The 15,265-nt window shown below is 41.7% G+C and overlaps 1 protein-coding gene across 1 annotated transcript in view; it reads right to left on the bottom strand.

The window, feature by feature from the left end:
• MYO1D (myosin ID) overlaps positions 1 to 15,265 on the bottom strand; it is a 161,987-nt gene that overhangs the window by 91,123 nt on the left and 55,599 nt on the right. The window contains exons 15-16 of the mRNA XM_075036200.1: positions 5,713 to 5,879; positions 1,039 to 1,246 (exon numbers count right to left, since the gene is read on the bottom strand). Coding sequence (XP_074892301.1) covers positions 1,039 to 1,246; positions 5,713 to 5,879 — 375 coding nt within the window. The remainder of the gene's footprint in view (positions 1 to 1,038; positions 1,247 to 5,712; positions 5,880 to 15,265) is intronic.

Here is a 15,265-nt window from a genome sequence, read left to right as displayed (position 1 = left end):
AAGTGCACAGGTCCTGCTGCCTTAGGTGTCTTACCCTTTGTAATGCTAAGGGCCTTCTATTTTCTGTTCTGTAGACTGCCTTTCCCTCTGTTACCCTTTCACCCAAGCTGCTGGGGCAGCATTTTCCAGAGCCTCTGTAGCAGTGTTTTCCCTTGTTCCTGTGCTGTAACTACCCTAGGCTTGCACCTGCAAACCCCAATATCACATGGTATGACAGGTTCTTATGGGAAGTGACTGCCACTGGTGTGCAAATCACCCCTTCCTTCTGTATCCCTTGTTGTATTTTTTGGTTTACATTAGGGGACTCAATAATACGGATGCTCAAAGCTTAATAAACCAATATGCACAAGCATCTGCCCCCAGTCATTGTATGCTCCAGTCAGCACTAACAGTATCATAAGAAAAAACAATAGGGATTTCACATAGGTCCTGATAAAAACTCAATAACTATTAATAGAATAGTATGATGAGGGAGACCACACGCTGTACCAGAAAGGACGCTCTGCGAGGATGCTCATTTGGGAATCCTGTCCCTTCTCTTCCTAGCTGGTCTCTGGGGAAAGTTTTCCCTGTCTCTTTTCTCACTCTGTCTTCCCTTCTCACTCCTTTCCCTGCATCCCCAAGAGTTTTACCATTAGAGCTGATGTATGCCATCAGCTACAGATCCACTAATAAACTTTTATGCATGCAAGCCTGTCTCAACATCTGTTGTGCAACACTCTTACACATTCATCTGTGAAAGTTTCTCTAAGTTTCTAGGTAGCCTACTTTCACCGAGTAAAGAGCAAGTTTTTTAAACAGTAGCCAACAACCTTATAGGTCCTACAGCTCACAGTACATCACACCACATTGAGACTTCAGTGCAGCTACAGAGAGCACTACTGAAAGAGCTTTAAAAAAAATTAAGCAGTAATCAAACCGCAGTTGTCCTGGTACTATTTGTGCAGACTTGTCACTTTTGCAAGTGAGCCTGAAAAGAGAGCAAAGGTGTTTTAAGGAACTTGAACTGAGTTTTTAATGCAATAAACTAAGCTTTACCTTCTGTAGGAAAAGGACAATCCTCACAAGCATCTTGGCATGCAGTTCCTCCAAAGTGAACAGAGTTCGAGGCGTGCGGATGAAAATCTTGGTCTTGCCATAAGCAACATCATGCTGAAATCCATGACACTCTATGAGCTTCTTCACAGCATCTTTGTCTGAAGGCAGGTCATGGTTTGGCCAAGTGAATTCCGAGATCATCTTGTACCTGTAATTACAAAGTACAATTTACAAATGTAAACTTGTCATCTAGGCTCTCAAGAAGGCCAACCCCCAACACATTTTAGAAATAATTATGTTCTAAATTCTAATAAAATTGATTATATATAGAAGAGCCTCAAGACATCCTCTGTAGGAAATGTGATCCTCAAAATCTAAGGAAAATTAATATGAGAGGCATGATTCTGTGAGACGCTGAAAGAAAATATTGTGAGGAGCTCACTTCATCAACACTGAACTGATGCAACACGACAAACCTCACCATTGTCTTCCTGCAGATTTGGCAGTTCCATCATTCACACTTACAGCATTCAATTTTAAATATTTTTTTTTTGCGAGGAAGAAAAGCTTTGGTTTGCTCATATTCTGCATAAGAAGCCAACTGTAATCAATTGTTTGTCAGAAACCCTAGATTTAAAAATTCTGCAAATAATTTTCCTTGTTCATCATTTTGGTAGCCATTTCTGACAAATATTATTATTTACCAAAGTAGCAGATAGTTGACTGCCACGGTTTGTGCAAATGCCACTACTGCCTGTAATTGTTGTTCAGCCATTCCCTCCCATCCTTACTCTCCAAACTCCTGTTTACACTAAGAGAGAGAGAATGCAGGTCGGAACTAAGACAACTACAAATCAAACATGAAAGTAACTGCATCAGACTCTGCTCTCTGTAAGATTTACCAGCCTTGCAAAGTGCTGATTAGGTGAATAGATGTTTGCAAAAAGCAACAATGAAACTTCTGCATAAGATTTATGGACATAATCAAAAATGTAATAGACATTTTCACTGTAATAGTACCCGCATTCATGTTCTAAATAAAACAAGCATGCAGCAATCTTAACCACTTCTCTATTTAAAAGCCCACAATCCAAGTCAAGCATCAATCTCAATGTTTTAGACATTCAGAATTTTCAGCTACTATTAAATGGACGCAGCGATAAACCTTTTTACTGGGGAGTGGGCGCACTGCAGGAGTTACTAAACAGACTAAAGTAAGCCTGAACAGAAATACATCACACTGTCGCTTTCATTCAACAAATTAGCCTTTCTGAATAAGCTGTTGAAGAGGGGAAAAAATGGAGGTGCACACTGTGTCTAAGCAGGGAACACCATCAGCGTGAGGGTTACAGCATGCAGACTAGGGATCTTACTGATAAATAAAACAGGCATATTAAAAAACCCTCCTCAGACTCACAACAGAAGATTTTGCATTTATACTTGGCTGGCAAAAGCATTCCTTCTCTCAAATACATGTACACACAGGACATAAATATTTTACACTGGTTTCTTTTTCCTATTCTCATCAGGAAAATGCTCCTGCAATAATTAATTCACTGGGAAAATCTTCCACTTTGAGACACTTACATTAGGGGGGGAAAACAAAAAAAAGACAAGCAGAGTGGCAGTGCAAACCCACACGTTATTAAACAGGCCTGCTCCGCTGATGGGGCCAGAAAAAAAGAGGGATAAGGTGTCAGAGAACTGAAAAGCTGCCCAAAAGAAAAGTTAAATTCTCTTCCTCCTTTACAAGAACAGGGCTATGGTATTTAAAGACATCCTGAGGCAAACGGACCACCTCCCTCCTAGCCCACAGATGGTGGGACCGGCAGTGGAACATGGTGGCATCCTTTTGTTCCTCCCATGGCATGTGCGGTGCCATGCCACAAACTCCTTCCCCACCGCAGAGAGCACAACCTGGATGCCACAGCAAGTCAAAATCCCAACCTCACTGCTATTTATAGTGAGGCAGAAGCCAAAATAAATCTGCTCACTGACACCACAACCCTTCCCCTCTCCTGCCTAGAGATCTTGACAGCTTTCAAGGTCATTTATTCATTAAACATCCCTTTCTACACCACCTTTGTTTCTCTTTCTTCTCCGTACTTAGCTACAGAAACACCCGGCATGCATGAGGTGGCTACTAGAGTTTACAATTCCCAGTATAGCTCTCCTAAGAACCAAGGCTTTTGCAAGCCACTAAATTATGAAGCTTTAATGAAAAATATCAGGTCTGCACATGAAGTTGGATCATACTCTTCTCTTACCACTGTGTGGTTCACAGCTATCTTGGTGTCATTTACATGCTATGTTTAACATTGCCTGGAAATAGGCATGTGGATGCCTTCATGGTGAAAGTGTTGGATTACGCTCACACACGGCCATGCCTGCAGATGCCTCACAGGCGCCATTCTTCTCCCTGCCCTGCACACATACCCCTTTCTGAAATCCAATCAGCTTTTTTTTGACAGTAAGTTATATATTAAAACAAGAGAATGCATCACATCTATTTAAGATACATGGTCCTGACATGCATTTCACACAACTGGAAGATGTTTTTACCAAGTGAATGCAGGACATCTCTTGGTCCAACAAAAAAATATTTAGATCTTACTTTCTACAAATTGGTAAGGACAGACTGGTTTGCACAGAGCTCAAATAATAAGTTTTCTTCATTTCAAGGAAAGCTTGAAAAGGACATTTATTAATGGTCTTAACTGTGCTTCACTTTATTGCCTACTGGTCAATATGAGATATCAACTACCTTACAGTATTTTAGGGCTAAATAGCAATAAGCTATTTTCCTACAGAAAGGAAAGTTATGTTTTATGTTTTTATATACACACGAACATACATATATATAAAAAAATAGGCACACATGAACTCACATATACATTATTTTTTTTTAGAGAAAGAGAGAGCTATCTCTCTTTTCTATACATATCCTGATATATATCTCCTGTCCCCTCCAAGATAGATCAGCAAAACAAAACACAGGTATCTGTTTTGGGCTCAGAAAATCTGAAAGCTGCAGGGGCCTGTAAAGGAGTTAAACATCTGTTTATGGGACTGAAATTTTATAATATCTTTTGCATACGTAAGCAAACAGATGACAAAGTTATGTCCCAAAATCGCTTCTCACTGAGTTACTCTAAATCTGTCTTAAAACGTGCCCCACACGCAGTGCAAGAGTCCAGAGCTGAAGGGCCTGGAATCTCTTCCATGTTGCCAGTCTCCCAATAAGCCTGTTAAATATAAAGGAACAGAAATCCCTTCTGATCCCTCTTCAAAAACCACTCAAAAAATGTGCGGCTTGTACCACAAATCATATCCCCCAGCCCCTGTAAGAGCGTACGTCTCACTCAAAAGACAAGGAATAAAGAATTTTTGAAAAAAGAAAAACAATATCTAGGCTAGAAGATTTTTTTTTTTAATTTAGAAAAGTCAGTGTAGACTGGACTCGGAGCAATACTGCGATATGCAAATACAATGTCTGATACCTTACACTGTAGATGTTTAATCCTACTCCAGGGTCCAGCAGAACAAATGTTACAATAGCCTGAAAGCTGTACCAGTTGCCATGTGCTAATTTGGTTTACTGGCTGTAAACACCACTTCTGGTCTTAAGCTTACAGGACCTCATCAAACATTCATTAAAAACAAAGCAGCTGTTTATATTAATAGTAATTACACAAATCTTAAGAGTAAATTGTAATGAATTCCACATGTGAGGGCAAAAGCACACTCTAACCACTGCATAATGTTTAAGAAAACTGATATGCAGCACTGTAGGCTGTATTTAGTAAGCCAGACCCTTTCGTTCCACTTCAGGTATCATGAAATATCCAGGCAAATCTCCACTGTGAACAGCAAAAGATCTTTCAACAGAACTTTGTTTCTAATGCATGACATCCCATCTGCTTGAATAGTTTAATTTTTTTCTACCCTTATGGCCTTTTTCTCACCTGATTCAGTAAGAGAAGTCAAAATCAATTCACTATTTCATCAGCAAGAGTTTGAATTCTTAGTACCCATGCTAATTTACTGAAGCCGTAAGACAAATTTCAATCTAAACCATTTCATTTGTCACAAGTCTAGTAGGAATTAAGAGGGCAAGAAGTATCAAAAACACATTTTAATGAGGTCACGTTACTATCCCTTTTTGAGACTTCCAGTTTTAAAGTCCAGAGGTTTCCTCCTGCACACGCATAATGTCACTGTGCACCATCAAGCGCTTCCCAAGACACACAACGTCCGTCTGTCTCTCTCACTGCAACAATTAGACAATGTTCAGAGAGAAAACAGAAGTTAATTAGCTCTGGTTTTAGGGTTGTGCTCTGGGGAAGAACCTCATTACATGTTCCTGCTGCAGCGAGTAATACAGTAAATGAATTTTAGCAGACAAGAAGTTGAGCCTGAGTGCCCCATATGCACCTATAAACACATCTGCTTCCACAAAATGAGAGCAACCAGAGTCCATGTTAGACTCATGTTTTATCATACCCAACAGCAGATATTAAACCAAACTCACCGTCACCCATAGAGTGAGGACCACAAGCCCAGAGGACTTAAGACTTACTCTTCACTCAAGGGGAGACAGCCAAATCACACACCTCATTCCAATGTCCGAGTTGTCCTGCAAAGAACTGAGTCATTTGCCAGCACCCTTCTTACCTGTGAAGAAACTTCTCATATGTTTGGCGGTAGGCAAAGCCTGCTCGGCGGACTCTCACGTTCTCCAAAAGGCCAAGGTATTCAACCTGATGCCTGCAACGCTCCTCGTCAAAAAGCTGTGGTGACTTCTTATCGTTGGGCTTAATGCAACGGACATAATAGGGTTCCTAAGGGGACAAATCAAACTGAGTTTCACTCAGAAAGAAAAAAGTCTATGCAGACACAGCTGTTTCCTCATGAAAACATGGGAGATGTCAGTCCACCCCAGTCATCTGAATGAGGTTTGGTTGCTTAACAGGAATGACAAGGTTAGAACAGAAATGACAAGAGTGGCACATAACACATTCCTCCCCTTAGCACACTGCAACAATATCTGTTACAGGATCAATGTGTTACTTGTTCAAGTTCAACTGTCCTTTGGTATTTATCAGAACTAGTTCCATATCGCCCTTCTCTACAGACTTTGACAACAACAAAAACACTCTTCATAAAAGATAGAACAAACAATGGAATTCATTGCCACGATTGTCGGATACGGCTTTTCCCATACCAACATCTAAAAGCAGCATGGATTACTCTATCATACTTAAACTATGCTGAATCAAGTTCTCTAAAGCCTGTAGCAACATGCTTGAATGATGGAAATCACTGAACACTACCCTGTGCGGGGCAAAACCCAGCTACCTTCCATCCCAGTTCAACACCACAAGCACCACACCTTCCACAGGACAAACACAAGCCACCAGCACACAAGTTCCTCTTTCTGCACCACCTTGGACTTGCAGAGCATTGAACGGGGTCTGGTGGCTTTACTCCACCCAGCACAGCCTGGGTGGTCCTGCCCAGAGCTGCCTGGGGTGACCCTGGATGTTCAGGTGAGAGTCCCACAGGGTTGCACACCTTCCACTGCCAGCCAGCCTGCACCCAGGAAATAAGCCCCATACACAGTCCTGCTAGACTGGTTTTGATGTTTACCTTTATTTTTATGAGATTAAAAGCAACTTTCATTTAGGCCAACATGGTCTATAACTAGCACCAGCCTGTAAAGGGTGGCTATAAATCTTTTAAACGTATGTCCTTTCATCACAATGGGTTTTGAAGTCCATTAACTTCTCTCTTCATTCCTAGCCCTTGCTATCCCACTTCTAACTTTATTAGTTGCAGGAAAATCAATTAAGAAGCACCATAAAGGCCCACCTTAGTTTTTCAAAGTAAAATTGTGTTCTTATAACACTAATATATATTATTTTTTAAGTAGCCCTTGCAAAAGGAGTGGCATATTCTGCAGGCTAGCAGAGCCTATTGCCCACCAAGTCTCATCACTAGCCACAGCGAGAACTCAAATGTGGATCCCAGACAGCTCAGAAAGTCACAATATGTCCAGAGACTTGCTTCAGAGGACATGTCAAAGATGCACTTAAACTGGAGCATTTAAAATGCTAACATTATGATAAAGGGACATAAGCAGCCTGTCTGAATTCTTAACATTAGAAGATGTCACCTTTCATAAACACAACTGATAATTAAGAATGAAATTTCAGCAATTTTCCCCTGGACTAGATGAAACACGTGGCTGTGAAACCATCTGTAAAACTGCTCTGAGTAACCAGGGGCCCTTTCTCAAAAGGGAAACCCCAAGGGTTCTCCAAAGGAGTCTGTTCTGTTGCAGTACTACCGGATGGTTTCAACAGTGATTTGGATGAAGGAGTACAATGTGGGTACTAAATCTGCAGGCAATATATAGTTTCAGAGTGCAAGAACCCACAACGTTAACAAATGGGCTGAGTGGTCTGGAAAAAAAAAGGGAGGGATTAATTTAGCAAGGACAAATGCAAAGTTCCACGTTTAGGCAGAAATAGTTGTATAATAAAAGAATGAAAAACTGATTTGACACTAGTGCTAAAAAAAGATCCAGGCACTCTAGCTGAACATGAGTCAAGTTCACGTTTTCCTAAGGAAGGGGCACGGGAACAGGAAAACTTTAAGACAAAAAAAACCCAAAAGATTTCTACTTATTTGAACATTACATTCAGTTTGGGGCACTGCAGTTCAAGTGGGATGCAAATGGCGGTGAGTCAGTTCAGGGAAGAACAAGAAAGATCAAAAATCCAGAAAATGTGACTCAGAGGAAATATGGTTTTAGTCTTGAAGGACTGAGAAGCCACATAACCATCCAATGTTAGACTTGATACACTTAAAGGGTAGATATAAAGAAAAGTAAAGATTCAGTTTTAGGACAAAGAAGGACTGGCTTTAACTACAGCATAAGAATTCAAATTAGGCATCAGGAGAACAAGGAATGGGTGCAGAATGCCTGCAGAAAGGAGGGGAACCTCCATCACTGGAGAGGAACAGCCTGAACAAGCACCTGCATAGAAAAGGTAGAGACAGAGATGCCCTCAAACAGGAGATGAATTCCCAAGGTCCTCTTTAGCCCTATTTTCTGTGATTTGTCTATGATTTAGCCCCATTTTCTACGATTTTACGTCACTCACCCAATCTCAGGATAATATGAAAGGCCCAAAATTGCTATTTTCCTTTCCATAATATTGAAGAAACAGGATCATCCTTGACTACCCTGGCTAGTCCTGACATAAACTGGAGGTACACAGCACTAATGAGAGGCACACGGAGCTTCCCCTCACTAATGAACATGAATAGGCTGAATATGAGTAATGAATAGGCAAAAATATGGAGGCCTTGGAAAAGCAGAGCCTCATATCCTAGAAACTGATACAAACTGCTGGATCTTCTGGGGAAGGTGTTGGACTGGAACGTTTCCCTGCTTTCTTAAGCATGCTATCAGTAGCATCAACCTGTTCTTTTCTCCTGCAGGGCTGTCCTTGGGGTAGGAATATATGGCACTGAGGAGAGTAAGCAAAATCTAAGCCAATCACCCTTACAAGAGCTGGCAGCATCCCTGTCCTGCCTACCCTCCATGCAGCAGCCCAGGAGTATGGAAGTAGGTGTGGGTAAAGCGTGGGTACAGAGAAGGATGTGTGGGCAATATACATTCTTATATCGTCTCCCTTCTCCTCTAGTGACTTCATCTCTCCCTATGAAGGGCATCAGGCATAGCTCTTTCACAGTCTTGTTTGGCTCCTTTCCTTACCAGGGAGACTGAGGCAAAGCTGCACGCAGTAGAGAAAACTGCCCCACTTCCAAAGAAACAGCTGAGCCCCCTGATAGGGCAGTGCTCTCCTCACCCTGCTCTTCTCTTCATATCCTCAGAGAGCAGTGGGCTCAAAAAAGAAAGGAATACTAAGGACACAACTTCCCCAGGGCACCAGGAAGCCAAGCAACAGCTCTGTTCTGCATGAGGTCTTCTACCAAGTCACCACCACATGAAGCACTTTCTTCTGCCACGGTAATTCAACACAACCCATACCTATGCTATTTGTTCTCCTTTCCTTAAGGAGAGAACGGTGAAATATTATGTGCTGGTACAGTTTAAAGAGTTCTAAAAGATTTACACATGAACTTTTTTGGCTTTCTCCTGAAAGTTATTTCTGTACTGAAGGTAAGAAGGTTTACAAAGGTCTTTATTCACTCAACAGTCTCCTACCAGCTCTCAGAACTTGCAATCTGCGTGGGTGACGATTTTTTCTTCAGTTGTAGAGCTCGGCTGTGCCACGGGAATGCAGCTGTCATCGGTGCTCTTCACGCCGTCTCAGGCATTGTGTGTCAAACTATGAAGGTAGAAGCAGTCCTTTCTGAACTTTGAATCAGTGTTGAAGTAGGTTTGACATGGTCATGGCAGCTATAACTGATGAGGAGTAGGAGTTTGCTGCACCTGATGGCTGCAATTTATAAGCTCTGTATTGTAATCTCTCACTTGTACGGTAAGAAACAAAGGCCAGGTCATTCTTCTGCTAGAACAAGTCTCCTATATGACTGGAAATAAGCAGGTTGTACAGAGACTCCCCAAATTACACCTGAACTGAGAAGCTATGAAAGAGTCTGCAGTTGTGAAAGGGAGAATTGCAGACCATTCACCAACCCCTCTTGCTAATATTCGGCTTGGGCCAATTCTCCATTCACACGTTAGTTACCCTTAAGGACAGACCTATCTCAGTGTTAGCAACAGGATCACTAACATCAGAATGATGCCAGACGATGCCAGATCTGCCCTCAGTACTGTTGTGTAGCATCTGATGTCAAGATGAATATAAATCCTTTGATGAGATTGATATCACAAATATCCTACATTTGATCCACAGAACTACAACATCTTGAGAACACAGGTACCAAATTAAAGAGTCATTAGGAGCATGAAGTCAAGAAAGCGCATCGCCCCTGCTCTGCCTCAAGGGAAATGGCGTCACTTGTTCATTACCGACATTATAGTGTCCAGTGCACAGCGATTCGTTATTGCCAATACATAAACTCCCGTCATCACTGCAAAGCTGGCTGCTTGGGTTGTCATTCATGTCTTTGCCATTAAAAAATGCAGCAAACCTCAATGCAAAAAATCTGTGACTTCAAGCCCAGCACAGAGACGATTGGCTGTATCTGCATTTGCTATAAAAGGCAGAAGTCAAGACGCTGCTTTCCTTTTGGAAAACAGAAATAGGAAGTTCCTGCACAGACAGGAGATCATCTATCAGTGCAATTACAGTGTAATTAAAGCCTCTCAGCAACGACAGCTACTAGGGTAAATTCTAAAGTAGATTATTCCATGCTTACAATCCCACCAGCCTCAGCTCTTCAGGGGGATAATTATGCAGCTCCCATTATTACACCATGAGGCTGTCAAGCCTGTGAGCTGCATTTTATAAACGGAAGAACTGAAATACAGAGACACAAAGGTCCCAGTTCCAAAAGCTGTTTAGATGTCCAATTGTAACTGATTTTTTTTTTTTTTTAATTCAGGCTGAGGGATTTTTAGACTTTTAAGTGTTAAAAAGAAAACAAACCAGTTTAAAGTCATTGCACCTAAACAAACTCCTCCTTGAGAGATTTCTTTTCCGTAGTTTATAGCTCGTTAGATAAGGGAGACGACACAGGACTGACAAATTTGTGCTGGATATGTCCAATCAGTCACAGTGATGACATTATAACTTACTAGAGATGAAGCCTGTCAACCTGGATAGGAGAGGAGAGGTATGGAAGAAAGAAGAGTCAGACAAAAGGAGTTACAGAGAAGGAGAGGAAAAAAAGAAAAGAAAAAAAAAAGGCGGGGGGGGGGGGGGAAGAGATGCATGTCCAGTAAGAGTTCCTAGAGAAGCTCATCATTTACACCATGTCAACCAAAGGACTTCCTGTGTCAGTATTTAAAAGAAAAGCCACTCAAAGTAATCCATCACAGAAAGACCAAATTCTCAAGAGAATAGCATGGGCAGTAAAACATGTGCTTGAGAAATGTTACATGGCAATTCTGTAAAGCTAGTTTTTGTTTTGGTTTGTTTGTTTTTGGGGGAGAGAAAAAAAAAAAAGGCACTTTTTTCTACCTACCAGAGGTTTCTGCCCAAAAGACTCTCAGCGTAGTAAGTCTGGAGGATTACGGTATTATTGAGATACCAGTACTGATAAGCGCCACTTCAACTCAGCATCCTCCAAAAACCTATTTCCTGAGTCTTCATACTTGTATGGACATGTGCATACACCAGCTGAGGTTAAAACTGTATTTATGAACAGCTCCTGCAGCGTTGAACAACAGTTTTATGCTACTCACCCTAATGGAAGCATCTGACACACTAATAACCACACCACCTGCCTCTTCCTCTCAGGGACCACAGAACTCTTCTTCATTACCAAATTCCAGATTTAAACCAGAATACCAACAAAACAGAATTTTAAAGGTGGTTATTTTAAATACTGGAAAAGTTAAATAACCAACTAATGCTGCAGCTACTGTATTCATAGACTCTGAGCTTTGTTTCTGATATTATTATTATTATTATTATTATTATTATTATCATTATTCCTGCCCACCAAATTAGCATTTTTGGAGACTATTCCCCCAAATGACAGGTTTAAAGATACTATTGATACTGCCAAAAAACGTGCAGCTTTCCAGTAAGACCAAACAAGTATCAATGAAGGAGAGCTCTTGGACTGCCATTCTATTTGAGGACTGTAGAAACAGAGCACATAAATATGCTTTAAAACAGTTTACAGAGAAACATTAAGCAAGCAAGAACAGCCTAGGTGGAATGGGAGGCCAGGATGAGAAAAGCAGCGCTGACTGCACTTACATACTGGGCACACTCCAGTAACTAGTAAATCATCAGCTCAAACTGCAACAAAACTCAAGCCTATCTTCTTGGTTTTTTGAGAAACAACTGAGAAAAACATGAACTGGTATTACCTCTCCCTATGGAACCTTATTCCTCTGACATCTGTACACCACAGCAGCTAACACCGCTTGTGCAATGCTGTTTTCAGAGAGCTGTTTTCATCAGCTGTTACCACAGGCTTCCCAAAAAAAGTCCTGCAGGGTCCAAACCGCAGTCAGACACATAGATGTTGTCATTGTTGATCCCCAGAAGTGCAACTCTGGTCCCAAGTTAAGCACAGGAAAAATGAGTAACACAACCCGAGGGAAGAATTACAGTACCCATAACTGCAATGAGTGGTGTCCCCCAAAGAGACAGTGGTTTTACCGGCCCAGGAACAGCAACTATTTACCCGCTGTCCAGCCCCCAGCAGAAGTAAGAGAGCCAAGACAAGTATCCAAACTGGCAGTGACTCAGAGGCAGAGGATCCCATTTATTTGTGCATAACCAGTATCTAGCAAAGCATGGCTTGAATGCCCAGTTATTAGCTTGCTAATAACATGCACATAATTATTAACTGTCTAAAAAGTCACCTCAAAGAGATCCTCAGGGCAGAAGGGCCAAACAGAAGCACTATCTCTCTGCACTCTGTTTTACTGTTTGAAGTACACAATGATTGTGTTCAGGACCCTTATCTAAGCAGCCTCTCCTTTCTCGGATGCACCAAAATTTAGACCCTTTAAAGTAACATAAGCTTGACTTCAGGATGGGTCTCACCAATTTTTTTGGTGTTTAAGATGCATAACAGCCAGGATCTCCACTAAAAATAGCTAAAGCTCAAAAACGTAACTTAGTTTGCAAACTTAAGTACCTACAAATACCATTCTGCAAGGAGCGTTAGCCATGTAAACTTTTAAACAGCAGACTCCAAAGTGCAAATGTCACCGCCTTCATTCCAGCTCTCCATCATGCTAAAGGTTGGTCATAAAACACTGCATAACCAAGACAGTCCTTGGCTCCTTTCTGCTTGGCAAGAGTCCTTGTTCAGTCCTGACAAACACTTGTTTAATGACAGCCTTCCCTTTAATGGGATCCATAATTCTCTGGGAAATACAATGCTCTAAGACAATTTTCTTCATTGCTATTCAACAGAAAAATCAGGAAAACCCCAACATCTTCAATACAAGTTTCTTAATGAAAGTTTAAGGAAAGTAAAGAATGGGAAAGGACTATACTGAGACACACCCAGGAACCTCCTAGTGAATTCACGAGCTTAAATTCGACTTGGAAACAGTTCCTGCTTATGGCCTATCCTTGAAAAAGGCTGACATTTGTGATAGAGATACCAAAGATAAGTGGACTGAAACTAACTCATTTCACATAAGCCAGCCAGCCTTCAATGATGAATTTTGGTACCTACTGACTCAAGATGGATGATGTGTGATTTAAACTCTTCATCTCCTGCCGTGAGTTGCAGGAATTGTTCAAACCACCACAGCACACGGCATTCTCTTGACTATTCTATTTTTGCAAATACCAGGTGGCCTAGAACAATTTTTCCAATAAACAAGCAAATTAAGTTTTTCCACCAATGCTTGCTGAACATCCCCACCAACAGCCCCCTATCCCCCCTTGATCACAGCCCTCCACTACAACACCGCCAGTTGCTGTCTGTATTGCTCAAAACACCTCACTGCAGTGCATCAGGTTCCCTACCCATTTGGCTAGGCAAGAGATAACGTGACTGCTCTGTACGACTGAGAACTGCACTAACCACAAGCGGCATCAATCAGAATCTTCTTTCTTCCTTCCCCAACTACTCATTTTCACAACACACAGAGAAACCTCTCTGGGTTCTTGACATCTCTATACCAAATTTAGGTTAGGGCTAGCCAGCAAATTATTTGGAAGACTGACAGATCAGGTAAATCTTGACTCCTTGGAAAGTCTGACTAAAGCCTGTCCTCATCTCCCTTCCATCAGGGTCACAGCCACCTTCTTCAGCCCCAACAGCTCATGATTTGCCATTCAGGAAAGCTCCTCTCTGGCTGCACAGGCAGTGGGGTAGGACCTCTCTCAATCTCTACTAATGGTGCCTGCCTAAAGCAAGACCTGGCCTTCGGCTGGGCTAAAAAGGGCATCCTCTTAGCAGCCCTTAGTCAAACAGTACTGGGGAGAGCTATGGGGCTTCATTCCTCAGTCAGGAAGCTCAGCTAGCACCACAAGACAGCTTTGGTTGGGCTTGCACGCCTTCCTGCAGATTTATTGCCAAAGATTAAATCCACTCCAGAACTAGAAGTCAAAAATATAAAGCAAGCGTGTCTTCATCTCCTAATTCTGGAAAACATGAAGCAATATATTATTTCTTGTAATATTCCCAGTGAGGATAGCTTTCTCTTCCTATGCACAGCCAGCACTGTATGACCATGCTCTGACCAAGACAGCACCTATGAAGACTTTGTTACTCACAGGGCTGCCACTCCAAGCAAAAATTCAAATAGTACTCTACTCTTCACAGAGTCGTCTTATTAGAACAAGGATCATCCTTCTACAAAGCTTTTCCTAGCCTTACCACATTTGCGTGCACGTTCTTCCTCCAGATCTTCAGCCACTAACATTTCCTTTCCTACCACAACTCCTGAGAAGATAGTCAGAACACATTGCCCTTTATTGCTTAATTATTCTAAATGTTAACATATATCACTACTCTGGGCTCACTGTTCATCTCTTGTGAACCACATACGCCTTCTACAAGGTTACCAAAATGCCAGGAGTCCAGCAAGGTCACCTGGCATCAGTAACACCCAAATATTTCTTAGTGATCTCTGCTCACATGAGGGATCATGCTACTCACCTCATCCTGCCACTCAGCTGCACTGCATTCAAACTGCACCTTTCCCGGTTCATTCCCTTAGTTACCTTTCTTCACACAAAGTGGTACTTGCCAAAGCAATACTTTCTACTATAACTTAATTATTTAATAAAATAAAAGGTTTCACTTCTCACTCTCTGACACAGCAAAGAGGAGAAAAGAAGGAAATCATGCAGGCCTGCCTGTATTTTCATGGAAGTCACTTGGCATTGAAAACCAGAAAGAGAGAATCCCTCCACCGTGAAACTACATCCTTTGGGCCGCCTGCCAAAAGAGCTTTGTTAAAGATTGTTATTTATTTGATATAATAATTATTACCTAAGAGACTGGCTTTCCTACAAAGTGAAAGATACACTGGTCACAGAGGAAACAAAAATCCACCTTCTTTATGTGGGGATGGCAGCTAACTCTCCTAGGAGATCTTCACAGCTGCCCATTGTCACAACCAAAGCTCATCTGCCAT

The sequence above is a fragment of the Buteo buteo genome, chromosome 9, assembly GCF_964188355.1.
Source record: "Buteo buteo chromosome 9, bButBut1.hap1.1, whole genome shotgun sequence".
Lineage (NCBI taxonomy): Eukaryota > Metazoa > Chordata > Aves > Accipitriformes > Accipitridae > Buteo > Buteo buteo.
This window is presented reverse-complemented; position numbering and strand designations above follow the sequence as displayed.